Consider the following 15,387-nt stretch of genomic DNA (forward strand, 5'->3'; position numbering starts at 1 on the left):
TACAGTTAGTATAATAGAAATGGGATTTAAGCTAGTTGTGTTTTTCTTTTTTTTTTTTTTTTTTAAGATTTTATTTATTTACTTTTAGAGAAAAGGGAAGGGAGGGAGAAAGAGAGGGAGAGAAACATCAATGTGTGGTTCCCTCTCTCCTGCAACCCAGGCATGTGCCCTGACTGGGAGTCAAACCAGTGACCCTTTGGTTCACAGGCTAGTGCTCAATCCACTGAGCCACGCCAACCAGGGCTAGCTGTCATTTTATAGCTCAAATTTCAGCTTATGCTGCTTGCATTTCCCCAACCCCCTTTCTCTCCCTCCTTCCCTCCCACCCTTCTTTTCTTTTGCATTATAGGTATATGTAGATAAAATATATGTGGCTCATGAGTTTGAGAGAGATGACATAAATAGGAATTATTTCATCCCTTAGGTAGATGGCACTTCTGGGTCACTTACCAGGAAAATAATAATGGTAGCTAACACTTTTTGAGAATATGCTATGTGCCAGTTAATAAGCAGTTCACCTGTGTTAACTCATTTAATTCTCATAACAACCCTAAAACATAGATTCTATTATTATCCTACTATATAGATAAAGATACAAAGACACCGATTAAATCACTTGCCACAGACCTGAAAAGCATGCGTTGAATCGGATCCCAGTGGTCTGCCTCTAGAGCCCAGGCACCTTCATTAAGTTGTACTCAGAAAAGGACTCAGTCAGTGAGTAAAATGTGTAAAGCCTATACAAACCTGCAGGAAAGACTGCATTGGATTAGTTCACATGGACCTTCCCAGAAGCATTTAGTTGTGATGCTTAGAACATGGTAGTTTCTCTTCCCCACTCTCAATGTCTGTTGAGTATAAGAATGACGCCTACATACTTTTCATTCCAATTTTAAGACCTTATCCTTCTGTTAGCACTCCTGCTTCTCCATGCCCGTCTGCCCTTTCCTGTGCCGTTTTCTCTGTGTGCAGTGTCCTTTTCTCTGCTCAGTGCAGCCTTGCTCATGCTTCAACACACATCTCAGTTCTGTGAGTACTTCTCTCATGACTCTTTCATAACGCCCTGTACCCTGATTTCTGCTCATGTGCATTCCCTCTGGGGATCCTGAGCCTTCTGAGATCATAATCTGTGCCTGGTATATACTTGTACTTCTGCCATGGTGTTAAGCACAGTGTCTGCCACAGGGGGGGAAAAAGTGTTTATGAAATAAAAGATAAAATGATTGGAAAAATTATTCAGTGTATTTTTATTTTCTTTAATGTAAATCTGTAATACTAAAAATCTGGAAGCACATCTGGAAATTCCATTATGGGCATGTTAATATAAACGAGGTAAATTCATTCCATAATCAAAAGGGAAAATTCAGGACAAGAAGAGATTAGAGAAGAAAAGTGGAGAAGAGACAGATTTGAAGTTTGAAGACTGTGTTGGAAGAATGAGGTGGCAGGGAAAGATAATCACATAAATCAGACACACTTCTGTACCGGGGACTGGTTCTCAAAAAACTACTGGGAAGGCAGAACCACTTTGTAATACAAATCACATGGAGCCTAAAGGAACCAGTATGTTGAGTGCCGAAGTCTGCTGGGAAGAGTTGGGAGGCAGGAGGAGTATTCAGGTAGGTATTTGAGAAGTGAGAACGTTACTGCCAAGCAGACATACGGAGGTGGGGTGGGGGTAGAAATTTGTGCAAAGAAACGGTATGTTGAAAGCATGATGTCTTAGTTCAGACTGCTAGAACAAAAACAACAAACCACCGTCAGGACTTAATTATCTCTCAAAGTCTCCTTCTCCAAATACTATAAAATCAGGGATTAGAATTAAAATAAAAAAGATTTTGTTTATTTTTAGAGAGAGAGGAAAGGAAGGAGAAAGGGAGGGAGAGAAACATTGATATGCCAGAGAAACATCGATCGGTTGCCTCTCTCATGCCCCCAACCAGGGACCCGGCCCACAACCCAGGCATGTGCCCTGATTGGGAATCGACCCAGTGACCTTGCAGTTTGTGGGACAATGCCCAGCCCACTGAGCTACACCAGTCAGAGCAGGAATTAGGACTTTAACATAGGAATTTTGAGAGGGATAATAACTCCATAGTGTATGGGCACTATGAAAAAGAAGTTCACTGTACAACCATCTAACATGTGCTGGAGTAAAGCAAGGTGAATAGCGAAGTTCAGTTTGGGGTGCCCAAGCCGTGAGGGCCAGTGCTGAAAGGCTTTGTATGCCCTCCAAGGACTTTAGGTTTAAAAAGAGCCAACAGGAAACGGTGGAAGCATTTTGAAAAGGGGGAGTCATGGAATCAATCTGATCATTTGAAGAGATTGATTTGGCACCAATAGAGAGGAGAGATTGCCAGGGGGTGACAGTTGATCTAGCAGCCTTCTAAGGAAGCATTGCAGTGGACCGGGGGAAAGGTAATGACAGCTGTTCTAAACCTTGGAGTGGCAGTGCAGAGGAACGGGAGCAGAGGCATATGGAAGTAGAGGTATAATGAGAAGCCGTTGGGAAGTAAATAATCAGACTTGGATAGGGAGAGATGGTGGAAGGTGCTAGGAAATCTAGGGTGAGTCCCAAGTTTCCGGCAAGAATATTGGGAGGCAGGTTGAGGAATCTAGGAAGGAAGGAATTCTGGGAGATAGAGCAGTTCAGGAAAATAAAGAGGACATGTTTTTTAATTAAATAAAAATTTAAAATTGAGATGTAATTCATATACCATACCCTTTTAAAGTATACAGTTCAGTGATTTTTAGTATATTCACAAGGTTCTACAGCTACCATTATCAAATTTTAGAACATTTTTTCACCCCCAAAAGAAACCCTAAACTCTGCAGTCACTTTCTGTATCTACTTTCCCTCAGCCCCTGGCAACCACTGATTTATTTTCTGTCTGTAAAGATTTACCTATTCTGAACATTTCCTATAAATAGAATCATACAATATATGATACGGCCTTCTGCGTCTGGCTTCTTTCATTTAGCATAATGGTTTCAAAGTTTATCCATATTGCAGCATGTGTCAGTACTTGGTTCTTTTTTATGGTTGAATGATACCCGTTGTATAGATACACCTCATTCTGTGTATCCACTTAGCAGTTCATGGACAGTTGGGTTGTCTCCACTTTGTAGCTATTATGAATAATACTGCAATGGACACTTATGTACAAGTTTTTGTGTGAACATAAGTTTTCAATTTTCTTGCATATGTACCTAGGAGTCAATTTGATGGATCATATGGTAACCCTATGTTTGAGTTTTTGAGGAACTGCCAAACCGTTTTTCCAAAGTGGCTGTATCATTTTTATATTTCCATTAGCAACATGTGATGGTACGATATGAAAACTGGTTCAAAAGTTAAGCAAAGTTGCCCAGAGTCCCACACTAGTAGTGGCAGAGCTAAGACACAGTCCCCAGGCTGCCTCTCTCCAGACCCCACTCTGTCCTCCTCAGCACACCACGCAGCTGGCTTTACTTTGTTGGGGAGTCACTGACAGAAATGACAGCTGAAGTTGTCCTTGTGGATCAATTTCCTGTACAGCGTTTGAGTCGTGAAAAGAGAAGGCCAGGCATGGAGACCCGCGAACCCCTAGCAGGGGGAGAGGAGTCTGCACACGAGACTGAGGAAGTGTACCCAGCGATGTAGGAGGAAAGCCAGGGACATTGCCGGGAAGTCCATCCAAGGAGAAAATGTTTGCAAGGGAGTGGCCAAGAGCAACCCATGGCCGCTGAGTGTTAGCAGGACTTCGCCAGTCGTGTCGGTGAAGTGCGGGGTGGGGAGTGAGGGGGGAATTAGACAGCCTGATTTGGGGGATCTGAAGAGGGAGTGAAGGGGCCAGCCACTTTAACTTTAATTGGCTGTGAAGGATGGGGGAGATCGGGAGAGGTGGCCAGGAGAGAGCTGGTGGTTTTGTTTGTTTGTGTGTTTGGCCAAAAGGGGCACCTCATGTTTATTTAAATTGCTAACAATTTAGTTCCAAGTTAGTTAATTCCTCCCTTCTTTTATAACTCCACCAGCAAAAACCATATTCCCAGCCCTTGGCCTCCTCTAACTCCTTCACAATGACTTTTTGAGACACTATCTTCCTCTCCCTCTATCTTCTTTCTCCTCCTTTGTCTCCCCAGACCCACTAATGGGTAAAAAGTGCCCACTGGACTCATGTTTCTAGGAGTTACACAATTTCTGAAGGGTGATATGTCTTACAAGTAACCAGTACTATCAATATCTAAACTTCTCGAGAATTCCTAAAGTTCTTCACAGCAGCTTTGACAGAGCCCCACAGATCTCCTGTCCTCCATATGTGTGTCTGCTATTAATCCATTTATATTGTTCTAATTGGGAAATGTCCAGGGTGGGGCAAAAGTCAGGTTACAGTTGTGAGTTTGTGAAACATGGAGCTTATTCTTGTATTATTATTGATTACTTATTGCATTATTTTCCATACAAACTACTGTAAACCGACTTTTGCCCCACCCTGTATTATTCTAAGTTCTGAATAACCACTTTATAAATGTAGTCTGAAGCATTTCATCATTTTAGGACTTCCTTCTTACATTGTATTTTATGTTCTTAAAACCTTTTACAAGTGAAATTTATTTTTTGTTCTGATGAGGAAGGCACAGTAATATTATTTCTCTCATGTTAGAAATGATGAAAATAAACCTTAGAAAAGTTAAATGGGACCTAAGATACTACTGAAATGTTCTAGTCACTTGTGTTTTCTCTTTTGTTGGTATGTACTATGTTTACTTTTCAGATGTGAGATGAAATGCATGTCTTAGAGGGAAGGAAGAGAAATATCATCACCTCTTGAGATTTGTTTTTCTTTTTGGGAAAGACAGAAACATTTGCTGTAGGAGAAACATCTGAAATAAGAGCATGATTAAGGCATTCGGTGGAGCCTTCTAATCATAGGCTTCAAATTGTGTAAATATAATTAGGAGTATAGAAATAATTTTTTAAACTTTTTTTTTTGTTCCTATACTTTACTTCTGATGGGTTCCAATAAAAAGTCTAGCTCCAAGTCCCTGCTTCAGAAGTAATTTCAAACTGAGACTTTACCATACCATAAAAGAGTGCTGTAAACACACTGGTTTCTAAACAAGAGAAAAATATTTTCACTTCGATGATAATACAAAAGGGAATTTAATATTACATCTTCGAGTAGATCTTTAGCTGTGTGTACAACAATTATAAATGAAAACACTGTAAGAAATTTAGCCTTTAAAGCTTGTCACTATCAGTAGTGACATTGGGTCATAAAATGAATGACAATTATAATAACAAAGCAGTGCTGTATAGCCCCAAAGCTTTTCATAGCACATCCATTTACTTATGCTTTTCTTTTTTTTAATCCAAAGACAGGTCAGAACTTACATGGTCTCATCTGACCCCAATCATTTTGCTGTCATCAGCCCTTATTCTAAATATTATCTTATGTGTATTTTTATTCTTTTTCCATGTGTTGATAAGTTTTTTTGATATCAGATTGGTGATATCTATTTTATGCTCAATTCTGGAGTCAAGCTTAAGTATTTCTAACCACCTCACTGAATTTAGCTGGTACTAGTTATGTGATCCATAAAAGTTAATACTCAGTTGTGCTCTCTTTCAGGAAGCCTTCATAAATCTCTTTGGTTGGATTCGGTCCCATTTCTGTGGTCTCACAACACCCTGGGCATGTGTCTCTGACACGGACCTAACAGACTCACTCTTTGATAATTACCAGTTTAAAGTCTGTCTCCCACATGGTAACAAGGGCCCTTGAGAAGAGGCTCTTTACATCTCCAGCCCATAGTGCAGTGCTTATCATTTAACCAATATTCAGTATTCACTGGTCTTTCACCAAATAATAGTCTTTCTCTGAGAGCAGGGAGATACTTTTGAAGGTTAGTGCTTCTTGCTGCATTCCTATGGAGCAACTTAGAACTCAGGTTTTTAAATCCTTTCCTGGCATTTTCAGAGACAGGCAGCTTCCACCCCCAGCATGGAGTGATGGTAGGTTAGATTGTGTGCCCTATGCTGTGTCTTCTGTTCATGTTCTTAGAGGCTTTCTCTGCAGAGCCTTCATTGCCTTGGAGCTTCTTTGTGTAGCTTCTGTCCTCTGAGATTGTCATCTGGCCCCAGCGGGAGGATGCCTAAAGGTTTTATTTACTTACGACAGTTATTGAAAATGTCTTCTTGCTCATGGTGGGCACCGGCGGCATGAGCATGTTCACGCTGGTACTGAGCACTGAACGGAAGTCGGTAACCAATTCAGAGGTCATCTCACAAGGCCTCCTTGCGTTTTTTTTTTGTAACAATTAAGTAACATGGTTTAGCCTCATTTTATTTATTGCTGGATTTCTTGGGTGGAGCAGGACTCTCAGAGTTCCTTGGGTAAAGTGCTCAGCATAGTAACTGGCACAGGAGCGCTAATGATGACTACCTCCTCCTCCTCTTCCTCTTCCATCATCATCATCATCATCATCATCTTCTTCTTCTTCTTCTTCTCAGCTGAACATGTCTTAGTTTTGGGATATTATCTACAATTTTAACACTGAGGTGCCATAGTAGGTCATAACATTTCCATGTGGTTAAATGTGTCCATCAGGAAACCACCTAGTTACAAATATCTAATTGTACTTCTCTCTGTTCTCTTCTATGTCAGGCTCCAGCCAGAGGCTAGGAAAACACTTCTTTGGTGGGACTTTGGAATTCCATGGTATTTATTACTAGCGCTCTTCAAAACTTTCCTTTTGTCCTGACCGGTGCGGCTCAGGGGGGTTGGGTCACCTCTTTGATTCCCAGTCAGGGCACATGCCTGGGTTGTGTGAGAGGCATCCCATCAATGTTTCTCTCCCTCTTTCTCCTTTCCCTTTCCTCTCTCTAAAAATAAATAAGTAAAATCTTTAAAAAATAAAGACTTTTCTTTCTTGTTCAACTCATGCCAGATAGCTATAAATATGTTAGTTTGGTTGCTAATGTTAAATGCCAGTAACCAAGAAAAAAATATGTAAATAAAATGCAGCCTAACTTTGTTACTTAATTGTTAACCGAAAAACGCAAGGAGGTCTTGTGAGATGGGCTCTGAGCTGGCTGTTGACTTCTGTTCAGTATTTGGTACCAGTGAGTCCCTGAATTGCTAAGCTTGCTGTAATAATGATGGTTATTCATTTTTAGACAATAGAGCCAGTGATGGATGGAATGCTTAAACATCAAACACAGTGAATAGTAAACATTTGTTCTAGACAACGCCTAGAAATTGATCTAACAGGCAGCCTTAATTGCAGCTAAAATTTGTGGGGATGGTGGAAAAAGTTTAAATTTTTGGAGTCAGGTAGACCTGGGTTTGCAAACAAGTAACATAATATGAACAAGCAATTTAAATTTCTCTGGGCCTTAATTTGCTCATCCATTAAATGGACAGAATGATACTAAGCTTCTTGGGTGTTATAAGATTTAAACATAATAGAGGTAATTTTTCCAACATTATGTCTATCATATTGCATGCCATCAGCAAGTAGTATTTTTAGAGACTATTATTTCTTCATTTTCTAAAATTTAGGGCAGCATTGGTTATTAATGCTCCATTTATTTGATAAAAGCTCTTTGCAGAAAAAAATAAAAATAAAAACCCAGGAAAACCTCATTTAACAAACCCATCCAAGGCAAGAATGAAAAAAGTTACTTTTAAAGTGGAGAAATACAGTATTATCCATGGCTAACCAATATTGTAATTGTTAACTAACCTTTAGGGATATTGCTCCACTATCCTAAATAATAAAGCTGGGTCATCATTATGGCCTACTTACGTCATTTTAACTTTGCTGTAACCGTTGGGCTCATTTTCTAAGTTCATACTATCCCAATTGGTTTGTGATAGAAACAACTTTGAAAGAAATGAGCAGGGAAATGAAAATGGACACAAGACCAATGCAGAACCAACATAAGAATCCCAAAATGTGGAGAAGGAGAAAAAACAGGAATGTATCTTGTAATTTATGACCTTTTTCAAGACAACGGATGAGGGCAGTGGAGAGGGTGAGGGCTGGCTTAGAGTTACAGGAAACCTGTCTGGGAAGGTGGAGAACACGGGGTGGTGGCTGAGGTGGTAGTTGTCGGAATGAAATATCCTGGATCACATCAAAGGGCTGGAGGTAAATGATTTCTTTATTTTTTCACTGTCAGTAGTGTCTGTCTTCCTCGTCACGTCAAGCAAAGCTAGGTGAAGTGGGAGCAGGAACCCGGGCCCTTCTGAGGAAACAGCCTAGCAAATGGGAGCCATGCCTTAGCCCTGCACTTCATCCTTATGGAAATGAGTGCTTACACATACGGGCACTAGACCAAAACAGCAGAAACTCAGGATTGCCTGCTCCACATAGAAGAAACTTGCCAAATAAGTTATTTCAGGAAAGTTACCTTAAACAATTTCAGAAACTTGACACACGGGAGTGATGTCACCCCCCAAAAAACAAGAAACACTAAACCTCTCCTCGAAACAAACTCCAGAAGAAGGGAAACATTTACCTTCTACTCTGGATGGGAATAATCCCAATACTTCTGGTTCCCTTTTTCTGTTCTTCACAACATCTTTTGCATATTTTCTCCTCTTGATAAACCTCAAGCTTGTCCTCATCAGACCTGCCAGCAGATGACCTTGTCTCCTTCTTTGTAGAGTAAATAAAAGTCACTTAGAAACTTCCTTGACTTCCTGCTATCAAAAGGACATATCATATATCTATACCCATTTTTTCTCTTTTCTGTTGTTACATCAAAAGGGGTGACCCTCTACTTTATCTGAAGTAAATCCTGCCACCTGTGCATAGGTCCATCTCTCCAGTCCTCCCAGGGACCTTGTTATAAGATTAAATTCTCTTTCTCCTGTCTCTTAAATTTCCTCTTTCACCAATTCTTAGCACTTACACATACTCAGATGTCAACTCAGAAGTCTGTAACAGGTATCCAGAAGCAAACTCAACATTTCCCTTTGTATATCTTAGATATCTCTAATTCAACATGTCCACGAGTGAACTCTTCATTTGCCTCCCACGAACTCCCTACTCCTTACCCCTCCCCTCCATTTTGCAATCTCAGAAGAATGGGCCGGTAACCCAACCAGATGTCTAGCTAGAAATCTGGAAGTTATCCTTGACTCTTCCTTTCTGTTCATCTCCTCATAGAAAACAAACCAGAAAATCTTTCTGGCTCTAACTTCAAAGCATATTCAATAACCAACCATTTCTCCCATCTCCATTGCCACACACTGGCTTAGATAAGCATCCTCTCTTGCCTGAATGGCTGTAATGGACTACTAACTATTTCCCCATCATTAGTATAGGTCATTACTAATCTCTTTCCCATACTTCTGCAATAGGGATCTTTCAAAAAATCCAAATATGATCACGCTGCTCCCCTCACCTTTAAAACAATGGTTTCCCATTGCATTTCACATAAAGTCCAGACTCCTTGATATAGCTTACAATACTGTTGATCAGCTACTTGACTGACTTTTTAATCTAATCTCTTGCCTCATTTGATACTTTGTTCTAAATGTCTTTCAGCTTTTCTTAACTGTCATCTTCCCACCCACTCTTTGCCTAACTTAAACTTCTTTGGCTTCTAGACTAAATTAGTGCTCTACCTCTTCATAGGACACGTTATTGTAATGACTTGTAATTAGGGCAAGAACTGTATCTGTCTTGCTCACCAATTTACCTTTTCTCTGCTCACCCCCAGCCTCTTCTTCTAGCCACCGTAGTACCCTGAGTACCCTGCTTAGTAACTGGGGTCTGATAGGGTCACAGTAAGCATTGTCAAATTAAGAGTTTTGTTGTTTCTCTTACTGGTCTCAATAATTGTGATTCTCCTATGGAGTCTCAGAGAATATAATTACAAAACTTTTAACATCTCATGTTGGTGGTTAGAAAGAGAGATTAAGCTTGAATTTGCAGAACAAATGCTATGACCCCTTAGTCATTAATCCTTAAGGCTTAAAGGTCTGTAATATTTACCACCCATTTCCACAAAGGATTTCGGCATTTAGAGAAATCCCTTTGTCTCCATATGAAGGTCATATGAGTGTCAAGACATATATATAGTCATTTATGTATAAAGGCAATATCTGTCAATACAGGGAAAGAGTCTTCAAGGGTTTTCATTTGTTTGTTTGTTTTCTTGGAATAGAGATAATGCTATAGACAAGACAATCTTGGGACGTTCTAATATGCCCAACATCATTTCAAAACCATTTATTGAATACTTATTAGATATAATATTCCACCTTGTAAATCCTGCAATCCCAGATCCAGGAGGAATCTTTGCTGTCACTTTGGCATGCTTCCTAGACACTGTCTGGGAATTCAGTCTACAGCATCTCTGACAGTCATTACCTTACTTTGGCTCGAGAACTTTCAGGAGCGGCATTCCATTGCTGATGAGGCCACCTGCCCCACAACTGGATGCTCGAGTGTCACAATATTTTTCTTCTCTTTCCTTTTCCCTTCTCTAAACTAACATCTCTCTTCCTGCTGCTTCGACACAGTAATCCTCTGCTGCAATGCAAGTCCTTGTCTTAAAGGCCTTTAAATATTGGAAACGGAGAGGTAGTGCAGGTGAAGGGAGACACCTTCTCTGAACACAGTGTTTTGCAGGTGACAGGGTGGGTACATTTTATATACTATCTCACTAACTTCTTAAACAATCTAGTACGGTAAGCAGCATTAATAACATTTTACTCAGAGGTAAGACTTTCCTCATTTGGTTATCTTCATGTTGAAATCCAATTTTTTAGAACTCTAAACATTCTGTGTCAAGAGCCTGGGATGCTACTTCATCTTGGTTACCAGATAGTTGCATGGAAATGTCACTTTTTCACTATTTCTGAAATTGGGAGCACAGTTCTTATTGTCCTAGGCAACCTTAAAAGGGTTTTTTTGAGGGTAGAGGCTTCACTAGTCGTGGTAATGAAAGTTTTTTTGCTTCACGAACACATCGTGGCCTTTGGAAATTACACCCAACAGAACTCTATTGCCCTTTTGAAGTGAGAACATTTTTATTAGAAATGATTCAAGCCCTGGGGAAATTTTTGCTTATTGTGTCCCTTCCAGACTTGTGAGAAAAAGTCTATGCTGAGGAGCAATAATTTTCACTGCAGCCAGAGAGTACCTATCAACGCTAAAGCAAGCCCTAAACCATTGGGAGACTAAACAGCCTGGACTAAAATAACATTGACATTCACGTTGAGACAGCCGGGAGTGATTGAGAGTCAGAGTTTGAGGGTCACCACAACAAGCTGTGTTAGAGATTTACTAACATCCCAAAGTCAGTGTTTGGAAATTCTTAGTGAGCAATCTACTGATATAAGTCTATTTGGACTAAAATAATATTTTATACCATGTGTATAAATTTTGGTTTTGCAACACGTGTAGGTTTTTAATAGAGTGAATTTTTAAAAAATTGCTTGACTTTTAAAATATCAAGTCACCAGATAACTATTTTGAATGTTTTTAAAATTAATGTTATGGGTAAAGTTTAGACAAAAATCTTAAAAACTACCTATAATTCAAGGATTTTGAAAGTGCTTTAACACAAGGTGAATTCTTTTGGGTTTCTATTATTTAACTCTATTTTTTTTCTGTTCTTTTATCAGGTTCTCCAAAGTACTTACTATTTAAATTGTATAAGCCAGTACTGCAGACTACGTTCCTAATGCAATTTCTAGTGATGATAACTGCCCTTAAAATTTTTACTGACCTGGAAATTTGTGTGAAACCAATAGGTGGGTGTTTCTTTAAATTATTATATATTATGTAAGAAACTCTACAACCCTAAATATGCCTAGAAAAACTAACAGAAACATGTCATGGTATAGACAAGAGTTATCTTTGGATGGTGAGATAATGGATAACTTTTTTTCCTTTTCTTTCTTACTGTCTATTACAAATGATGAATGTATATTGCTTTTACAATAAAGAAGCTTTTCCTTTGAAAAATCAGTTGCAGAGAATAGGATCCACACATGTGAAATAGGATCTCAGGTAAATGTGCAGGCAACAGGACGCTAAGCAGGGGCAGAGACATGTCTACTGATTATAGAAACAGATTGTAATGGGATAGCTCAGCGCACCTGGCTTGCCTGTGCTGGCTTCTTTGCAGATCACTAATATAACTCCAAACATGGTGACAGGGTTTTGGTACCAGGCTACGTATTTCTATTCCCTTGTGGAAGGTCAACACCTTCTCCATACCCAGCTTGGATGAATAATTTTAGATTTGACCTGAGAAACTAGTTTAGTTAATCTAGGCTAATTGGTTCTAAGTAATACATGTGCTACTCAGCAGGAAGAATTAACAAGATAAAAAATGTCTGTATATACACAAAGGTAATCAAACTTGTCAGTTGTCCAGTCTTGACTTTTAATGGGATTGACAGCATTTACACTAGAGAAATCGGAGAAGTGCTGCCCCAGAAAGCCCTGGAAGAGGCACCAAGTTCTTATTATAAATATAGGCAGATCCTATTAAGTCTACAAAGCTGGAAGAAACCTCTGTCCTTGTGATGTTTACTAAAAGCTGATTTAACTTAGTAAAACAAACTGAAAAATAACCTCTTAAAATTTATAGTACACATTTGAAAAATATGCCCATATTCAAAAACAAACAAAAAAATTTTTTTTAATTAATTTCTTTATATATTCATCCACTCATTCATTAATTTAGCAAATGCTCTTTTGAGTATGTTCCATATCAGAGGCCAAAATCTTAGGAGTTGGGGAATATACCAGAGAAAAAACACAAAAATTCTTGAGTTCATGGAACTTATGTATGTTTATAGTGCTAGAGAAATTTAAAAAGAAAATAAACAAGTAAAATATATAATATTTCAAATGCAAATATGTGTTAAGAAGAAAAATAAATCCAGAAAGTGAGGTAGGGCATGCCAGGTTGAAGGTGGGTGTGGAGAAAGAGGTGTTGTTTTTAAATGCGGTGGTCAGAAAGGCCTTACCGGTAAGGTAACTTGGATAAGAAATGAAAAAGAGTGGGTTCCAGACAACTTTAATATTCCACTTTCGCAAATCATTTGAGCAGCAGATGTGGGAGAATGTTGATTTAGTGTTTCTGTTATTTTTATTGCACATGTGAAATAACCCTTCTTTTCACGCTCTAAGGGTGGAACCTTCAGCACGAGAATATGGTTCTCACACAGCAATGATGCACAGTCAGCAAGCTGCCTGGGGAACAGATTCACTGAAATGTCGCGCTTCAGTGGTTCCATTGAGTTAATACAACCATACATATGGACATTAGTTTTCTTTTCCATTAATTCACATGTTTGCTTACTGACATTGACTGCGAGCCCGCTGAAGGCAGGAATGGGGCCATGATTTGTTCATCTTATCAGCCCCAGTGCCTAGTCCAGGGCCTTGTACATGTCAAGTACCAATTATTACCAGTGGAATAAATAGATTTCAAGAGTAAAGTAGACATTAACTTCAAAAAGTTCGTAAGATGACTCCCCAATGGCCCCAGTTACCTACTAAACTGCCCAAGTCAGTAACTAACTTATATCATGATGACCTCTGGACTTTTCCAAGCCCTGTATGGACCTGGCATCAAGAACTCACTCTGTAAAAGAAAATAACAGTGTGTCCCCAACAGAGATATGTTCAATATAAGCAACTCTGAGAGGTTTTTTTCAATCCCTTTTTCCCTATGACAGTGCTCTACAATGAGACAGCTGTCATTGCTGCATTTTTCTTCTATCTCTGTGACGGATCATCTGATTTATATCCTCTTTCTGAGAATAAGTGATTTATATCCTGTTTCTGTGGAAGAGTGATATTTCTACATCAGCTTAGGGGGCAAAATTGTGAGATCTTATGCTAACTACACTGGGGCAAATGAAAGGGAAAAAGCTTGATTTTATAATAGAGTCCTCATTCTAGGCCTTAGTAATAATTACATGGTTTTGGACAAGTTGCTGAATCTTCGTGAATCCCATGACCTCATCTGTAAACTGAGAATAGTAATTACAACCTCATAGTAATATCATGAAGTTCAAGATGTATAATATATGTAAAGAATTTGGTATGATGCCTGGTATGTGACGTTAATGTTTAATAGATTGTTAATATTTTTCCTACTAATAACTGTCAATGGAATATTACTCAGCTATCAAAAAGAGTGAACTGTTGCCATTTGTGACAACATGGATGGACTTTGAGGGTATTATGCTAAATGAAATAAGCCAGACAGAAAAAGACAAATACCATATGATTTCACTTATATGTAGAATCTAAAAAACAAAATAAGTGAATAAACAAAACAGAATCAAACTCATAGGTACAGAGAATACTTTTGATGGTTGCCAGACGGGGGGAGGTGGTGTGAATGGGTGAAAAAGGGAAAGGGATTAAGAGGTAAAAATTGGCAGTTATAAGAACAGTGATGGGGATGTAAGGTACAGCAAAAAGAATATATTCAATGCAATTGTAATAACTGTGTGGTCCTAGATGGGCACTAGACTTCCCAGGGTGATCACTTCATAAGGTATAGAAATGTCTAATCACTATGTTGCACACCTGAAATTAATATAATATTGTATGTCAACTGTAATAGAAATTTTTTAATTGAAAAAAAGAAAAGTATAATAGTGGTACTGTTGAACTTAGGCAAATAAGATTTTTTTTACCAGTTTTTGAAACTTTTATGATCACAGGAAAATGATCGTAAATATATTTGCACTTTAAAATGTACCTTTCTCTATATACTCATAATAATATTAAACCAAGTAATGTTTATAATATTCTTAGATGTTATGTCACTTAAGGACATGAAGAAAATGTTTCCAAAAAATTTCATCCGCAAAATGGGATGGCGTTTAGCCATTATCCTTTTTGGATAGGAATGTGATGCTTGAATGGGGTCTGAACTCTAGTCCAATAACTTTCTCTTCCTGTTTTTTTTAGAGTCTTGAAGTATAACTAAGGACAGAGACCACCTTAGGCACAAACATCACCAGCTTGCATGATTATGGAGATGGTCTGTCTGATGCTGAAAATGTCTCTAGTTTTTTGACAACGGCTGAATAACCATGGGGTCAAGTGGACTTGGGAAAGCAGCAACATTAGATGAACTGCTGAGTACTTGCATTGAGATGTTTGGTATGACCCTTTTTTTCCCCTTTGTATATCTTGATACTATCACTTCCTTTTATTCAGAGGCAAGTGTTGCTGTAGAACAGAATTCAACCTTCATGTCTTAGTGTTTAAGGACTTTTTGATTGTCCCCAAACTGTCTCCCTGCTACCACCGCTCTCTGCATTTCCTTCCCTTTACTGCCCACAATGAAAACACTAGCCAGACTGTCCACTTAATGTTTCTGGAACATTCCCTGCATCTTTCTACCTG

General features: G+C 38.8%; 1 protein-coding gene across 9 annotated transcripts in view; it reads left to right on the forward strand.

Annotated features, from left to right (window-relative positions):
- Positions 1–15,387, forward strand: part of RASGRP3 (RAS guanyl releasing protein 3) — a 101,499-nt gene that overhangs the window by 45,619 nt on the left and 40,493 nt on the right. For 7 of the 9 annotated variants that reach the window (XM_090281136.1, XM_090281138.1, XM_090281135.1 and 4 more), the window contains exons 2-3: positions 11,628–11,756; positions 14,947–15,141. In XM_090281136.1, coding sequence (XP_090137262.1) covers positions 15,072–15,141 — 70 coding nt within the window. In that variant the 5' untranslated portion in view covers positions 11,628–11,756; positions 14,947–15,071. The remainder of the gene's footprint in view (positions 1–11,627; positions 11,757–14,946; positions 15,142–15,387) is intronic. The other 2 variants (XM_090281139.1, XM_090281140.1) reach the window with 1 other exon arrangement.

This window comes from Furipterus horrens, unplaced genomic scaffold (assembly GCF_987537825.1).
Source record: "Furipterus horrens unplaced genomic scaffold, mFurHor1.1.pri manual_scaffold_6, whole genome shotgun sequence".
In the NCBI taxonomy this organism is placed as follows: Eukaryota; Metazoa; Chordata; class Mammalia; order Chiroptera; family Furipteridae; genus Furipterus; species Furipterus horrens.